Raw genomic sequence first — 14,983 nt, forward strand, 5'->3', positions numbered from 1 at the left:
AAGATAGACAGAAGTCGTATGGGGAAGATAAGGTGTACAGGGAAAGAAACGTTGCACGCTTACCTGCATCGCGATCCAGCAGCAATTGACCGGCGGATTTGTAGATTTCTTCGTTCGTCCGTCGTCCGTACAGTGCGTTCGGGTCGTTGTGACGCGTCGACAGGGCGGCAGGTGATGTCGGTACGCTAAGCTGCTGCTGGGGCGGTGGCGGCTGGTGCAGCTGGTTGTTGTTGATCTGCTGCTCGAACATCGACGTTTTCTCTAGAACTGAACCGGTACGTTTGAGTATATCTTTGTCCTTATCGAGTACGCTTTTCGTCGGTGTGCCAGCGCCGCCCGCGGTGCTGGGCGTGCTAGCGGCGGCGGAGGCGACGGTGCCGACGGTGGAACATTGGGGAGGAGATGGTTTGTTAGTAGAGCTAGTTGCGGTGGTAGTGGTGGTGATGGTGGTAGTATCGGAAGTGCTGATGGTGGCAGATGTTATGTTTGCGGACGCGGAGGTGCTGGTGTTAAAATGCTCCTCGTTGTCATCGATCGTGATCGTGTGGTTGGAGGAAGTGTCAATATTACTTTCGCTTGGTGTGACGGCCGTCGTGCCGCCGCCCGTAGAGGATGGTGTGGTGCTGCGGAATCCTAGATTAATTGCACCCCCGATACTGCTGTAGTTGGGTGTACCGGGTGATCCCGTCTGCGGTGTGTTCTGGGGCGTTTGCGTACTGCACGCCGATACGTCCGGTGAGCTGATTGCGTTCGTCGCATTCGAATCGGGCGATATCAACGAAGAGGCCGAGGAGAGCACGGGCGAATTCGGTTGCTGCTGCTGGTACAGGACGTGGGAATGCGACTGAAGCGTTGCCGATGTGACCGACGCCGATGTCACCGTCTGCTGAACATTACTGGGTGTGTTGCTACTAGCGCCGCCATTGTTGCCACTGGTTGCTGTATGGTGGTGGTTGTTGTTGTTAACATTGTTGCTGTTGTTAGTAGTTTTAGAGGCAGCCATCGAAGCCAATTCCGTCATATTGACGTAGGTGGGCTGGAGTTGTGGGTGTTCTGTAAAATGTCCGTTTCGTGTGTTATTAGTAGGAGATTCTTTGGGACGGAATCTTTTGGGAAGCACTTATAGCAACAGGCCTAACGAGGGTCCATTAGTACAATAAACAGATTGAAAATAACACTCAAAATATGAACTGCAAAACTGACACACACACTCGAAAATAGTAGACCATCTTAAGTGGTGAGCCTTGCTTTGGCAACAAAAAAAATTAAACTATTCCATCATACCTTTGGTAATGTGCGCTGGAATTGGAGATGGACACTGACGCGGCACGTTAGGGTTGGCATTTTTCACGGAAGTTGTTGAGAGTGGTCTCTCCAGTGAGGAACAACGCTAAAAAAGACAAAAAGAATATTCATCAATCCGCTAGATACTTTGGTACACTGTTGTCACAATACATACCACTGGGAGTGGTGGTCTGCAGGCCACGTTGGCTGGTGATTTTTGCGTCTCAGCGATTGTTTCCGGACTTTGAAAGGTGTACACCGTGAGGGCAGGTCGCTGATGACCCTTTTCGTAAGCGGACGAAATTGTGTGCGGACGGTCGACTGTTGACGTTGCATCCTGTGTGTGCGGTGGCCACGTTGATACCGCATGTGATTGACTAGCTAAGGTGGAGGCCTGTGTGTCGGGAGGAGAAACGGAAGAGGGTTTTTTCTTATCAGTTTTGTTTCCCACATGATCACACTAAGGGTTTCCATCGAGAAAATGGAAATATGCGAACATCAAGCGCAATCAACACAAAACTGTTTTAGCTACACAGTCACACAAGCGTACACAAAAAAAACATACACTTATCACTTAAATTTACCAACAACGAATAAAATTAATGCAACAATAATGCACGCTAAACTACTGCCGCTTCTGAGTGTGTGTGCGCCATTAACTTATCTTGACATTAAAGAATGACTATTGCTATGCAAGAAATCGCAACATTTTTTTTCCAACATTTAAAAGAAAATGAACAAAGGTGTTTAACCTGTGAAGTTAAAGCTGGTGAAGAGCAAAAGCCGCTATCGCTCGATTCGCCTGGTTTCAAACGTATCGCCGGGGAGTACTAAAACAAAAGGGAAAGGAAAAGAAGATGGAAAAGAAAAAAAACACAAAAATTAAAGAAAAACAAACAAATAACGAAACCTATTAAATTAACATACAAAATTAAAGTTTACACAATGTGTTACGATTAAAAAATAAAATGCCTGGTAATAAATTCAAATCATGAAGACAAAAATACAATACATTAATTTAGGCATTAGGTCTGACTTAATTCGTGGCAGATTTACATTGACGAAGAGAGAAAAAAAAACGATTTGTAAGAAGACTAAGGAAAATTTAGATATTTTACAGTAATGTTTTATATCGTTTGTGTTTGTTTGGCGTCATAAAATAAGTTTCTCATGTTGCAGGCTATACAAAGTTTTCAGAAATTTGTTAAATCAACTGCAATAATCCGCCACGCCTTAAGTTATAGTTCTCATACATTATTTACGACGATTGTAAATATCTAAATTGCATTTACGATGCAGGTTGCATTCTACGGAAACATGCACTGAAAAAGCAACATTTTTAGCTACAAAACACGAGTTGGTGGCACTGGTGGCATTTCTATCTTGTCCACGCCTGTTTACCTGTGATAGCGATCGCTGGAACTGATGATGGCCCGGGGATCCACTGCTGCTACTGTTAATCGAGCTGATCGAACAGACGGAGCTTTTGCGTGAACCGAGCGAGTTCGAGCAGCCACCCTGCGAGTTGGAACCACCGGGCGAATCCGGATAAAGGCTAATGTTGGCCTTCGACTCGAGGATCAACTCCTCCGATGCTTGCGGGAGCTGGGCGGGATCCTTCGTGACGATCGCTATCAGCTGCATGGCTTCCTACAATGGATCAAGAGAGAAAGTGATACATTAGAATATGGGCTTAGCGAAAGGCATACGCTAGGTACGATCCACCGCATACCTGTAGGTGACCGAGCTCGGACATGACCTCACACTCCTCGTGTACCACCGGTTGCAGCATGTTGACGAAGGTGCAGTATCGGAGCCGCTCCTCGACCATGATCGCCCGCAGTGACTTTCGCTCGACCTCCTCCAGCTCACAGCGCCTCTGCGTCACGTCCAGCATCGAGGACTCGACCAGCACATGCAGATTATCGGCGGCCCCCTTCTTTGCCTTCTTCTGCAGCCGGAGCGTATCGCTCGAGCGCTTCTTCAGCTCCGCCCGGCAACGCTTATATTCTTTGGCATGGTCTTTATCGATAATGTTCACTTGTTTCTTCCAGTCTTCCAGTTTCTCCTGCAGCGGCACCACCAGACAATCCATGATGGCGGTGGTGAAGGTTTTCATCCGGCTCTCGACCGCCTTATGCCGAAGGCAGACTCGTGTTAGTGCCGTTCCAATTTCTTTGGTGGCTCCTAGGGGAGATTGTACGGAATGGAGTATAGACAAGAAGTCTGTTAATAGCTGTAAACATTGTAGTGGATCGTTTATTGTAAGAATGTGGTAAAATTTGCTCAATGTGTTCCAGACGCCACAGTCGAGGAGCGTGTGGAGCATTAAAAAAAACCATTACGTCAGATGTGTGACTAAAAATGGAACTCAACAAATATCAACAAGAAGCTAAGTTCTCGCCATCTAGAAAAGGGCGTCGCGGTTAATTAGTACGTGATAATTACCACCCCCGTTGAAGCACCTAGACGTGGGTTACGATGATCGTGTAGTCACCACACCCAATCATACGGAACGGATATCCTCCATTTCCAAATTTGTCATTCAAGACGAACAATCGAATGACTTGTGTGTTGAAGCTTCCTCGTCGGCACTCTGTCCCTACTGTAGATGGCTATAGAGACCCAATCAAACCACCCATTCAACCTTCCTTATCAAACCCCAGTCGCATCTAATCGGCGTTCTATTACACTCTATCAACCTACTTCCTTCCAAACAGTGGCGTCATAAAGCTAACGGAACAGCGAGTGCGTTGAAGATCGTTAAATTTTTCCCCATTTTTGTCCCAACGCCAGCTACCAGACAGTTGTGAAGCATCTGCTGCAGCCCAGTGCACGATTGGGAACCGGAACCACTGGATGCAATCAACACAAACCCATACAGCCACAGCCATGGCATGGTGTGTGGTTAAGGCGATAAGGCAAGTGCCTTATTGACAAATTGGAATACTTGCTCCTTCCGTTCTGAATATGATTATTGTTGTTGCGCTCCGCAAATGGTATGTGTTCGGTTGACCATTACTTAGTGATCGTGTGGCGTCCGGTCCTCCACTCATTTGCACATGAATTGATAGGAATTGTTCGCTGAGATTACTGCTGAAAGTTGCTTCTCAAGAGCATTGGAATCTCGTTTCTTGCATTGTGATTAAGGTTATTAGATTTAATTTTAGCTTTTATTTCTAGGCGATTTAAACCTCATCTCGTTTCAACCAAAACAAATCAGACGCCATTCATGCTCGACGATGGTTCAACTCGTGCAGATATGGGTCAGCTGCCTGTCGGACCATCGCGTTGTCTTCCCAATATACGCATCGTTATGCAGATTAGTTGATTGTGATTTAAATTCTTGCCCGACGGAGTCGCGCGACACGCGGATGTCCTGCTCACTTTAGAAATTTTCGAAAGTAAGCTCCGTTTCTTTGCAACTGGATCAATAACTTAGCCGGCCAGCAAGCAGTTAAACCAACGTTTATGACTGCACCAGTTTAAATCGTACCGTTTCCCTGAAATTTGTTGCCTCATCGGACAGTGTCGGGCCCCGATTGCGTGAGCTGTTTCACACAGCTGCTAAAAGCAGTAAAGTACGTACACTTCAATAATTAACCTTCTCTCCTGCACCCTGAAGAAGGAGGAAAAAAAAAACTCATTCTACAGCATGCTGCAAACCGTTCACTCGCAACCTTATGCTTGGTCAAGAGCATGTTGCCGTTCAAGATGCGCCCCTAAAACAAGTACAAAAGGTGATTGTTTTTAAGCAGTGCTCCCTTTCGTTCGCTGACGATGCATCATCCCTTCCAATCGGGCGGGGTAAAAGATGGTCTACGGTGAAGCCGAACCGCTGATTTTTGCCCGCTCGTGGGCCGTGTTGTTGAAGGTGGAACGTACTTTCTACTTGCAAACATGAAACGGTTAAGCAAAACGGTACATGAACGGTCACTCCACACAGTCAGTCAGTCGGTCAGCGTCATCGGTGAAGGCAGCAATCGGTCAATTGATTGATCGGTTTGCGGCATGCATGCGGTACAAGGCCCCGAATGGCGCTTCAATTAACCGGCTGCTTAACGGCGCCACACACGTGGGGGTGTGCGACTCTCATAATTAGTGGAGTGGCTGTCCATTTTTTTTTTATTTCTTAAAGTTTATTTTCTCTCTTTTCTTTGTTATTGACCACTGTTTACTACGCGTGTGCCGACCACATACACGCAACACTGTTTAGAGTTTGTACTTTTGTTTTGCACCTCAAAATCACGATAGGAGCTTAGTTTTGTGTACCATTTTTACGCGAATCCACCAGCTGTTTGTTGCTTTGTTGTTGTTGATGTTGCTCACGTAAATAAAAACTCCCCAAACATGCCGGCAGGAGGGGTTTAGAGGAGCACACGCGAATGTTGCGTGGAAAATGAGCGCTAGGTTGATTAGTAGGTCTGGGCCAGCTGCTCTACGGTGGGTTCGTTTATGGCGAAATGGAACTGTTAGTAGGAAGTACGAGTGAACGGACCGTATCTTTTTCCTTTTTTCATCACTGTTAAGCGGGCATTCATCCGGTAAGCAGTAATTTGCGTTTGAAGTTATGTTTTGTATGAATAGATTTGTTTTTTTTTTCGTTTTTTTGTGTTTGAAAGGACGGTTTATGGTGATTGTTTTTTCTTTAATAATTATGCACGCAATATGGTTTATCTTCATCAGAGCATGCCCACGAGTTATTTAACACGGAAGCTTACGAGGGGTTTAAGTTGTGGGGCAACCATTCCATGATTTATTTGTCACACAAGTTACAAATTGACAACATAAGCACTTTTTTCTTTGGAGTGGATTCGATTTTTCGATTCGACTGGTTCGATTTTTTCCTTAAAATATTAAAAAATAAGACGAACCTAACCAGAACATGATACCAGAACATATACACGCTTTGTAGCGCAAGAAGGACCAAGTGAGCAGTACATGCGACATGGAATCCTTTGGTATGACTGAGACTGAGCACTTAACTTGCCATGTTTTGGTGGGCTGGCCACGTCATGAGAATGACACAAGAGAAATATTGCTTAGAACATGTAAAGCAACATTAAACCAAACGTTTTGTTTGAGATTTTTGCCTAGAGTACGAAGAGATAGAACAATATTCAACAACGAATAATGTTGCTTAATAATGCAACACTTGTCAACTGTCATTAACGCGGTTGATGTGGTTTACACCTGTGAACAGATGACTAAAACGCATGCATCCGCTACCCCACAATTCGATCCCAAGTCGCTGTAGCGCTGATTATATTTGCTTTAGGATAGCTAATATATTTTTGGAATCGATAAATGTTGACTTTACACTGAGGTTGACCATGCCCGCGCCGCCCATACGTACGCATACACTCACTTATGTGGTTTACGTAGAACACTTGTTTGTTTCTTTTGCTCTCCCCCCACACCAGCCGCCGCTCGAAAAAAGGGACAGGCAACATATGTTGTCGCTGGTTCTCGGGACTGACTTCGTACATCTAAAAATATCACTTGTTCATCCGCGAAACCATCGTTTCGGTTGGCCACTTTCTGCCCCCCCCCCAAACCGGTGGTGGCGACCACCAGCAATAGTTGGCAGTACACCCGCGGAGTCGCAACATAGCCATATGCATGCATGCATGCAGTATGTCAGGCCGAGCGGGAAGCGTGAAAACTAACACACATGCCCAATGAAAAACATTGAGAATGAGCGAAAAAAAAAACGACTACTAAAATGATTGGAACAAATAAACAACGGTCAGTGTGTGTGTGTGTGTGTGCGTGGCGTTGTTGTTGTTTGGGGGGACCAGTACTAGAGTTCTAGATTTATGCTACTCTCAAACACTGTCCGCGGGTTTTTAAAACCGGTGTCGAGGTTTCCCATGCTCCCGTTGCTTCACGATTCGACTTCTGTTGCAGTTGTTGTGGTGTCGAGCTCGCTCGTAAGTCGTTAAAGTTATACGAGCTGATTCGCTTCTGCTGTTGTATTTGGCTGGCCAGCGAGTACGGTTGGTTTATGTTTTTTTTTTTGGGCAAGTTTATGTGTGCCAAAAGGAGGACACCAACACGGATGGAGAAGGTGATACCGTCGGAAGAACACACCACAGCACATGCTATTGATCCGCAATGCAGTCGCAGTGGCTACGCATTTTAAAGCCAATGAGAGAAGTTAGTCGAACCTTCGTTCTTGCCCAATCATCACTAAAAGTCAACAGTGGAATTTTGATTTTGGTATAAAAATTTAAAACATCGCATAATTCATTCGCTACTTATTAGCTTCAATTAGACGAGCCGTACATTGCAATTAGTTATAAAATTCACGTCCAATTTAGACGTGATTAATCTTTTGAAATACCACCGTACTATGCAGTGAGGCCAATTAAAACTGGTCGACGTTAAATGTAGATAATGGGAGCTTATCTCGTCGAGGTTAAAGTGTGTTGAACGCAATCGCAAATGAAAGCAACATTGCAAAACAAAGAGTTCTATAAAAGCAAAAGCTATTGGTAAAGCAGTAATTCAAATTAAATAACCGATTACAATGCAATGAAATGAATGCGATTATTCATTTTTACGCTTTTTAGATGAAGTGACCAAATAATGCATAATTCTTCAAGTATTTGGACAACTTGATTCCGGTTGAATTTTTCAATTTCAATAGAACACTCTAGAGGTAAATATTTTACTATTGGCCACAGCTACAAACTTTTGCATATGCTTCCGTACTACATCTCGTTCCCCGTTTTTTTTTTTTGCTGTTGTATCCCGCAGGCCAATCACGAGCAACCGAGTACCGGGTCACCGTGAACCTGGGTCACACTTACCTCGAGAGTTGGTGGCGGCATCGGCAATTTTTTGGAATGCATCCAAATAGGCCGCCAACGCTTGAATTGCAGCCCTGAAAATGAAACGGTAACAAGAAAAGTGAGTGAAAATGAGAAAAAAAAAGGACGAATGGTAAATAACAAAATAAAGCAAAAAAGGAAACAGAAAAATACACATTTGAAAGCTAAATTATGCTAAATTTATGACCGCCTTGAAAACACCGTCACTTTAGCTAGTCGGAACGAAGGGGGGTGGGGGAAAAAAATTACCCACCCAGCAACGGATGAAAAGTAGGACAGCGAGTTGGCAAAATTGGTTACGATGGAATGAAAATGGGAAATTGGCGTGCACAAAACTGCATCATTGGGCTGGGAAAATTGAAAGGGGAAAGAGAAAAGTCCGGTTCAATTATTTCGCGCGGTTGGATGTCGCGCTAAGAGGGACTTAAAAAAAAATAAGGAAGATTCAACTAAAGTGACCAATCGACACATTGTCACTTCAAAATTGTCGCAGACAATTCACTTTTTTTTTATGTCATCATTTGGCAGGCGAGTTACGGCATGGAATAATAACACTTATTTATTCCTTTCCCGTTTTAATTTGTTTAGTGTCTAACAAAGTTTCATCCGACTGGTTGAAACATAATTGCGATGTGAACTTTAATTTAATATACGATTTTATTTTGGGACACACAAAGGTGTAAAAGAGCCCACAATATGATCATTACAGCAAATTTCTTTATTTAACATTTTCCCATTTTTAAAGAAAATTTTTATTTAATGTTCACTAGAAAATTTAACGATAAAAACCAAGTGAAGTTCTGTCCAACATTTTACTACTAGACACATTACAAATCCGAAGGACGCCTGCAGCTCACAATACACAATTTATAATTGATCCCACCGTACGCAGAAAATGCTAAATTATGTCTGAATTGATGTATTTCTTTTCTTAATATTCTGTTGTTTAATAATTAACAGGTTGTTTGTATAGATTCTTTGACACAAAAATATAACATTTTCTGTAATGCGAGGTTAGTATAACTAAAATAGTAAAAATAATACATTGCAGTTGTTTGGACAATAATTTGGAATTGTTTATGGAGCTTTGAGCATTTAAGATCAATCGAGCTCGATTTTCACATTCTTTAGAATTAATTATGTAAAGAAAACATCCTTTGCCAATTCTAATTTGCAACCAAAATTCAATAGATTCCGTAATGGCCTCATTTACTTAATTATATCACACACACAAAAAACCGAAGAAGGAGCACCAAAACAAAACGCCCCTGTCAACGATCGTGTACAAAGGTTTTAATCAAATTAAGCGATGGGAACACAAACACAAGATCGACTATCAAAAACATAAATAATGACCGGCTTCAGCCAGAAGCAAAAACCTGCCCCCAAACGATGAAAACGGCGGCACCACGGACAATTAACTCAAAACGCGAAACAAAAACATCAAATACTATCCATTATCTTAATCAGAAGGAATATACCCATGGTAACAAAGTGCTACGGGTCTGTGGGTCTTTTTGTCGTCGGTTTGCTGTGCCGTGCTCCGTTAAAGCGTTACATAATGCGTTACATAAAACCCGAAACAATCCGCTTCGGAAATTGAACCGCGCGCGAATTTGTTAAGAATGTTGAATGCTGCCCGTTGCCTCCTTTCTTTCGCGATGTTGTGTTGTTGTTGATTTTCCTTCTTCCCATGTAAACTATGTCACTTGAACAATATTCTTCGTCGGCCAGCTATCGATCAAACGAAGCGTCGTAAAGTATGGTTCAAATTAGTTGTACATACCGAAGTAAGTATTACCATTTTTGAACTACATCAAAAAATGATTTCGACGTAAGCTCGTGCCAGTGCATCAGTGATAAATTTTAGTAGTATTTCAATCCAAAAAGGTCTTATGAAGATGTCATGGATTTTATTCCAAAAGAATGATTATTTAAATGAGAAACAGATGAGTACGTACCTCAGACACGCATGTAGCTTTGTTGCTTTGGCAATGAAGTCTTCCCACAGTGGGCTCGAGTTCTGAAATGGGAACAGAAATTGAAGATGGTATGAGTGGTGGAAGAGTTTCATTACGAAAAGACATCCTTTATGCACATTTTCTTTTATTATCTGGCGTCCCTCCTAAATAGCATGCATTTGTGCTTCTAACCCTCTTGTTTTAAAAATAATGTTGATTTGCCTTTTGATGGTATGTTGGCAGAGAAAACAACATTTCTATGCCCAAACTGTACTCTAACATAGTCGTCGAAGTCGTGTTTTATTTTTCTCCTTCAAATGTTCTTTTGATTTGGACGACCCAACACAGTAACGCTTCTCCCAACGGGACAACAAAGTACACACGCGCTCTGATGATGAATTCATAAGTCCCCTTTTTTTTACTGTCCCGGTACATTGCATTCGCATCATAAATGCACAAAGCGGTGCTTGTTATTACGACCAGGCAGAAGAAGTCGCGCACAGCGAAGTACGAAAAGGCTGCAGCAGGGCCTGTTTTGTGTGTCTGTGTAGCCTATTCCTACAGTATCATCGAGGGGGCACAAGCAGCGAGCAGGTTCTCCCGGTGGGTGTCCCATCACTCAAGGTATTAACCCGCGCCCTGGCAGTAATGTTATTCATCCGCCGAAACATTCCGACATGAAATTGCAATGATTTCTGAATGAAAAGATTTATTCACTACCGCACCGGCAATGAGCGTCGTTCGGCTGAGCTCATAACTTGTTGAAATGTCAGTTCGCATATAGGCATTGAGTGAGATCTCATCAAACCGCCGTCGTTGTCAACCACCACCACCGACCCGTGTGTATATAAATCTCGCACCATTTTAGTCGAGAGGTCTAATGCACCGCAACGCGGTAGAATAATGGAGTGGAACATTATGACTGCAATTGAACAGAGCCTAGCATTACATTGTGAAGAGGCAAGCTGAATGACTCAATTAGACAGCGTATTAGCGTTGAAAGCAATGATTTTCCGAATTTTCCTTTTACCACCTGGAAGGAAGGAAGCCGCATTAAATCCCAATAATTGACGAAAGAAAAACGAATTGCGCGCGCAGTGCACACTCCATTCCTCGGAAAAACTGAAACTCTCAGCACCAATTTTCCATAAACTACTGTCTGCTGTAAATTTTCCTCCAAATAAGCCTCTGCATATGCAATCAAACGGGGAATGATTCGATTACGAACGAATAATGATGTTGCGGATGATGCGTTACGAAATAGATGTAAAGAGCGGTTGATGGGCGATTAAAAAATCACAGGAAAAAGGGAAAATTTTCACATTGGGAAAACAATGCACACGGCGAGGAAGCATCGAGGGAGCGTAAAAAAAAGATGCTCGATTTCATAACGTTTGAGATTTCGTTTGGATTTCGTTATTTTTTGCCTCGTTTTTTAAAGCTGTACAAAAAGAAAATGAGCCCTTTCGCTTCGAAACGCAATCGGGGTCCGGTTCAACAGATGAGTGTTTGAGTAAGGGCAAGTTAATGGCAACGTACATGGTGTTTTGTTGTGGGGTTTTCAAGGGATTTCTCACTGGACAATGCAACAAACCCACCCACCCGGACACGAAGAAAGGAAGGAAAAAAAAACCCCGGGAAGATGCCTTTCTCAAATATTTCTTCCCCGCGTTGGGTTCATCCCTTCAATCACACGCACGCAGCGCAAACCATCTGCGCGGAACGGTCGACAAATAGAGCAACAAACCGGCTAGAGCTTACCGATTTCGACTGTGGTTCGACTGAATGCGTTGCGAGTGAAAACTAAAACGCGTCCAGATAATGTAAACAAACTGGTGTGCTGGATTTGAGCTCCGTATTCCGCCTCTCCCGATTCCCTCTTGCATAACCGAACCCATTCACTACCACCCGCGCCAGCTTTATGCCAGCGGGCCGGGAAAAAGTGAAGTGAGAAATGGTTATGTCGATTAAGAGCAAAGTAGTGTGAGCGGAATATCGCATACACTCCGGATGGCCCCCGCGGATGGGGTTGAAAAGGCCAGGGAAGGAAAGGAAGCAGCTGGTCGTTTGTTGGAAAGGAAATTCGTCTTTAAATGCTGTTTTGTGAGAGGAAATGCATCTAATCTGGGGAAAAAAGGGGTGTTTCTCTACGCTGGTGCAATATGCGAACAACGATCTTTATGATAATTAGATAGATTTAGGAAAGTTTAAGGGGTGGAAAAAAACATAATGGAGCAAAAACAAGATGTCTACTTCAGATCTGGAGCTGATGTTGCAGATGCTCCCGGAAAGATAATGCGTTGTGTGATGTTGGAAAAATCTATTATGTGAACATTAAAATGAATTCTTCAAACATTGCTTTTTAAAGAAACAAAGCGTTCTGGCGTTATGACGTTCAAGATGTTTGGGTCTATGAAGTTTAGTTTTATACATTATCTATAGGAGTAAACAGACAAATAACTGGAAAGGGGACTGAGTTTTAGGATAAATTTTTGGCTGACAACTTAACAAAAAATATCAATGCAATAAAAGGGCTGATAGAAAGTCTAATAAAAACGATAAAACTTATTTCTTTAAGTTGAAGTTGAAGTACATGACTTAATTGATTAAACAGTAGCTGAATGTATCATTAAATATAATTAAATTTACTCCACCGAATAAATGTCCGAACAGCTACCTTATAATAGCTTTCACACTTTCAACAATGCTCTATGATGCTTTATGTATTTACCAACCAATTTCTAACCAAGCCCTTCGTACGAACCAAGACAGAGCAATATTATTTGCATTTAATTTCGAAAAGCAACGATCCATTCCAACATGGACGATGACTATAACGCGAATGCAGCAATGAGAAGAAGCATATTTTTCACGATATTTCCCTGCATTGGTGATCGTTGGCCGGAAACTCCTTCCGTCAAGCGAAAAGAACTCGCAGCACCGAGAAGGCGATTTCTTCATCTTTACCAGTGCCTCTTCATTACGGCATCTTACCCTGGCTCTTTGGGCGGTTACATTTTTAGTTTATCATTTATTTTCCTTCCTTCCTTCATCACACGGTTCCCGTTTTTTCCGGCTCCAGTTTAGGAACGGTCTGATAAACAAACAAAACCTGCACAGTGCAGCAGCACAATAGGGAAAGAAAGAGCGAAGTGGACGCGGCCCGCGGGTTGCAGCAAGGAAAGGCGGACGGAAAAGCTGCTCAAATATAGGCCTTGGGCATGCCACTTCGTCACTCCAGCGGGCTGTAGCCCGCCAAGCCCAGGGAATGTCATTGACACCTTTCCAGCCAATGGAAACGGGAGTAAATAAAGGTGTTGCGGGCTGGCTGGTGGCCACACTCCGTCCGTGCATATGCGTTTGCGTGCGTTATGCCATCGGGCGACAGGATGTGCATAGTCTGTGGCCATCGACCAGGCCCGGGCACACACCACGTGCGTCTAACACCGATATGCATAATTCACGCGTAATGGAAAAAAATGGGAAAAAATGTAAAGTACCTCAAAGAAACCCGACTTTGTGTATTTTACTTTTCGTTTGCAGCACGCGGGCGCACAAACGCAGCGCTACAGTTTATGTTTACGATCAACACGAGCACGGATTGGGAAATAAATTAGAGGAAAATGTGAAACCATCAAGAAATATTGAACATCTGTGCGGATGAAATTATTCCTTTCACATTCAAGTTTATAAAACAAAAATACAGCGAAACGAACGAAACTCTTTCAACATGCTTACAAAGCACAATACATAGTTTGCATACATACAATAGTAAAACTTCAATAAAAAAAAGGCTTTTAGTAGAAAGTTGGAAAAAAGTAAAGCATCCACAGAAACAAGTTCCCAAGCGTTGATAAGGCGTGAAAAGTTCGGGGTGAGTTTTGGCGTGCAATAAAATTTCGCTGCGTATTGTGTGCAATAAAACGTGACTAACCGGATGCTGGTCTGGGTAGCGTTTAATGGTATCTGGGACAAGTGGAACTGAATAAAACATATGACATTTGAGTGTAATATACCGGCAACACAACAAACGCCAAAATAGCAACGAAATAAACCGGAATAAAATAATTACTCTGAGTGTTACAAAGAAGACGTTTGGCTTGTATTAATAACAATGCGATGGATTTCCTTTTTTCTCTCTAACAGAATTCCTTAGTCGATTGCTAATCGATGAATCAGTTCTACAGCCTGTACTATATGGAGCAGATATTGTAATAGGGGAATATGGAGCAAAATGATCAACACACTAAGATGCCATAAAAAAATACGCGTTCAAGGTTCTAGATATGTTTGATAGGAATATAAAATACCACTGGTTAGTTAATTTTAAGAAGTTATACGAATATAAAATACCATTAATTAATAATGATATCAATTATAATTTTACATAAATTTCTACAGTGATCTTAATAATGATAAGTTTAATAATAGATTTCATTGCCTCTCTTTATTTTAAATTATCATGTTTTCTACCTTTATGTTGAATTGTTGTTGTGTGACGATTTGCTTAGAATTTTACACTTTTTTCATCTGTTTTCCACATTCTTTTTAGTGTATGAGCTCATCAGTTGTACATCATCCATTTCTATTATCATATATTGCTTATATTCTATTTCGGAAAGTTGATGACTTTTTCATGAAGCCTGACAGATCAACTTTACCAATTTAATAACATTTTCTTTATTGGCACAACAGCCTCAAGAGGTTGGTGCAAGAGCATTTCTGGCTTTTGGTGACTTTATTTACCCATTGCTGGATAATCAGTCCTGCGTACGGGAGATTAGTCCCCGGATGGAATTTTGGTCCGGTTTGTTCGTGTGAAGACCGGTGCCGCCACCATAATGTCACCGGGCCGCCCTAACACGCCATTTTAACACTTACACTTAAAAATTCTTTTCAATG

At 42.6% G+C, this 14,983-nt stretch overlaps 1 protein-coding gene across 1 annotated transcript in view; it reads right to left on the reverse strand.

Moving 5' to 3' along the window:
* LOC128714937 (platelet binding protein GspB-like) overlaps window positions 1-14,983 on the reverse strand; it is a 44,867-nt gene that overhangs the window by 8,509 nt on the left and 21,375 nt on the right. The window contains exons 2-9 of the mRNA XM_053809820.1: window positions 10,082-10,143; window positions 8,100-8,173; window positions 3,017-3,471; window positions 2,686-2,934; window positions 2,037-2,114; window positions 1,460-1,678; window positions 1,285-1,390; window positions 64-1,053 (exon numbers count right to left, since the gene is read on the reverse strand). Coding sequence (XP_053665795.1) covers window positions 64-1,053; window positions 1,285-1,390; window positions 1,460-1,678; window positions 2,037-2,114; window positions 2,686-2,934; window positions 3,017-3,471; window positions 8,100-8,173; window positions 10,082-10,143 — 2,233 coding nt within the window. The remainder of the gene's footprint in view (window positions 1-63; window positions 1,054-1,284; window positions 1,391-1,459; window positions 1,679-2,036; window positions 2,115-2,685; window positions 2,935-3,016; window positions 3,472-8,099; window positions 8,174-10,081; window positions 10,144-14,983) is intronic.

This window comes from Anopheles marshallii, chromosome 3, assembly GCF_943734725.1.
Source record: "Anopheles marshallii chromosome 3, idAnoMarsDA_429_01, whole genome shotgun sequence".
Classification (NCBI taxonomy): domain Eukaryota; kingdom Metazoa; phylum Arthropoda; class Insecta; order Diptera; family Culicidae; genus Anopheles; species Anopheles marshallii.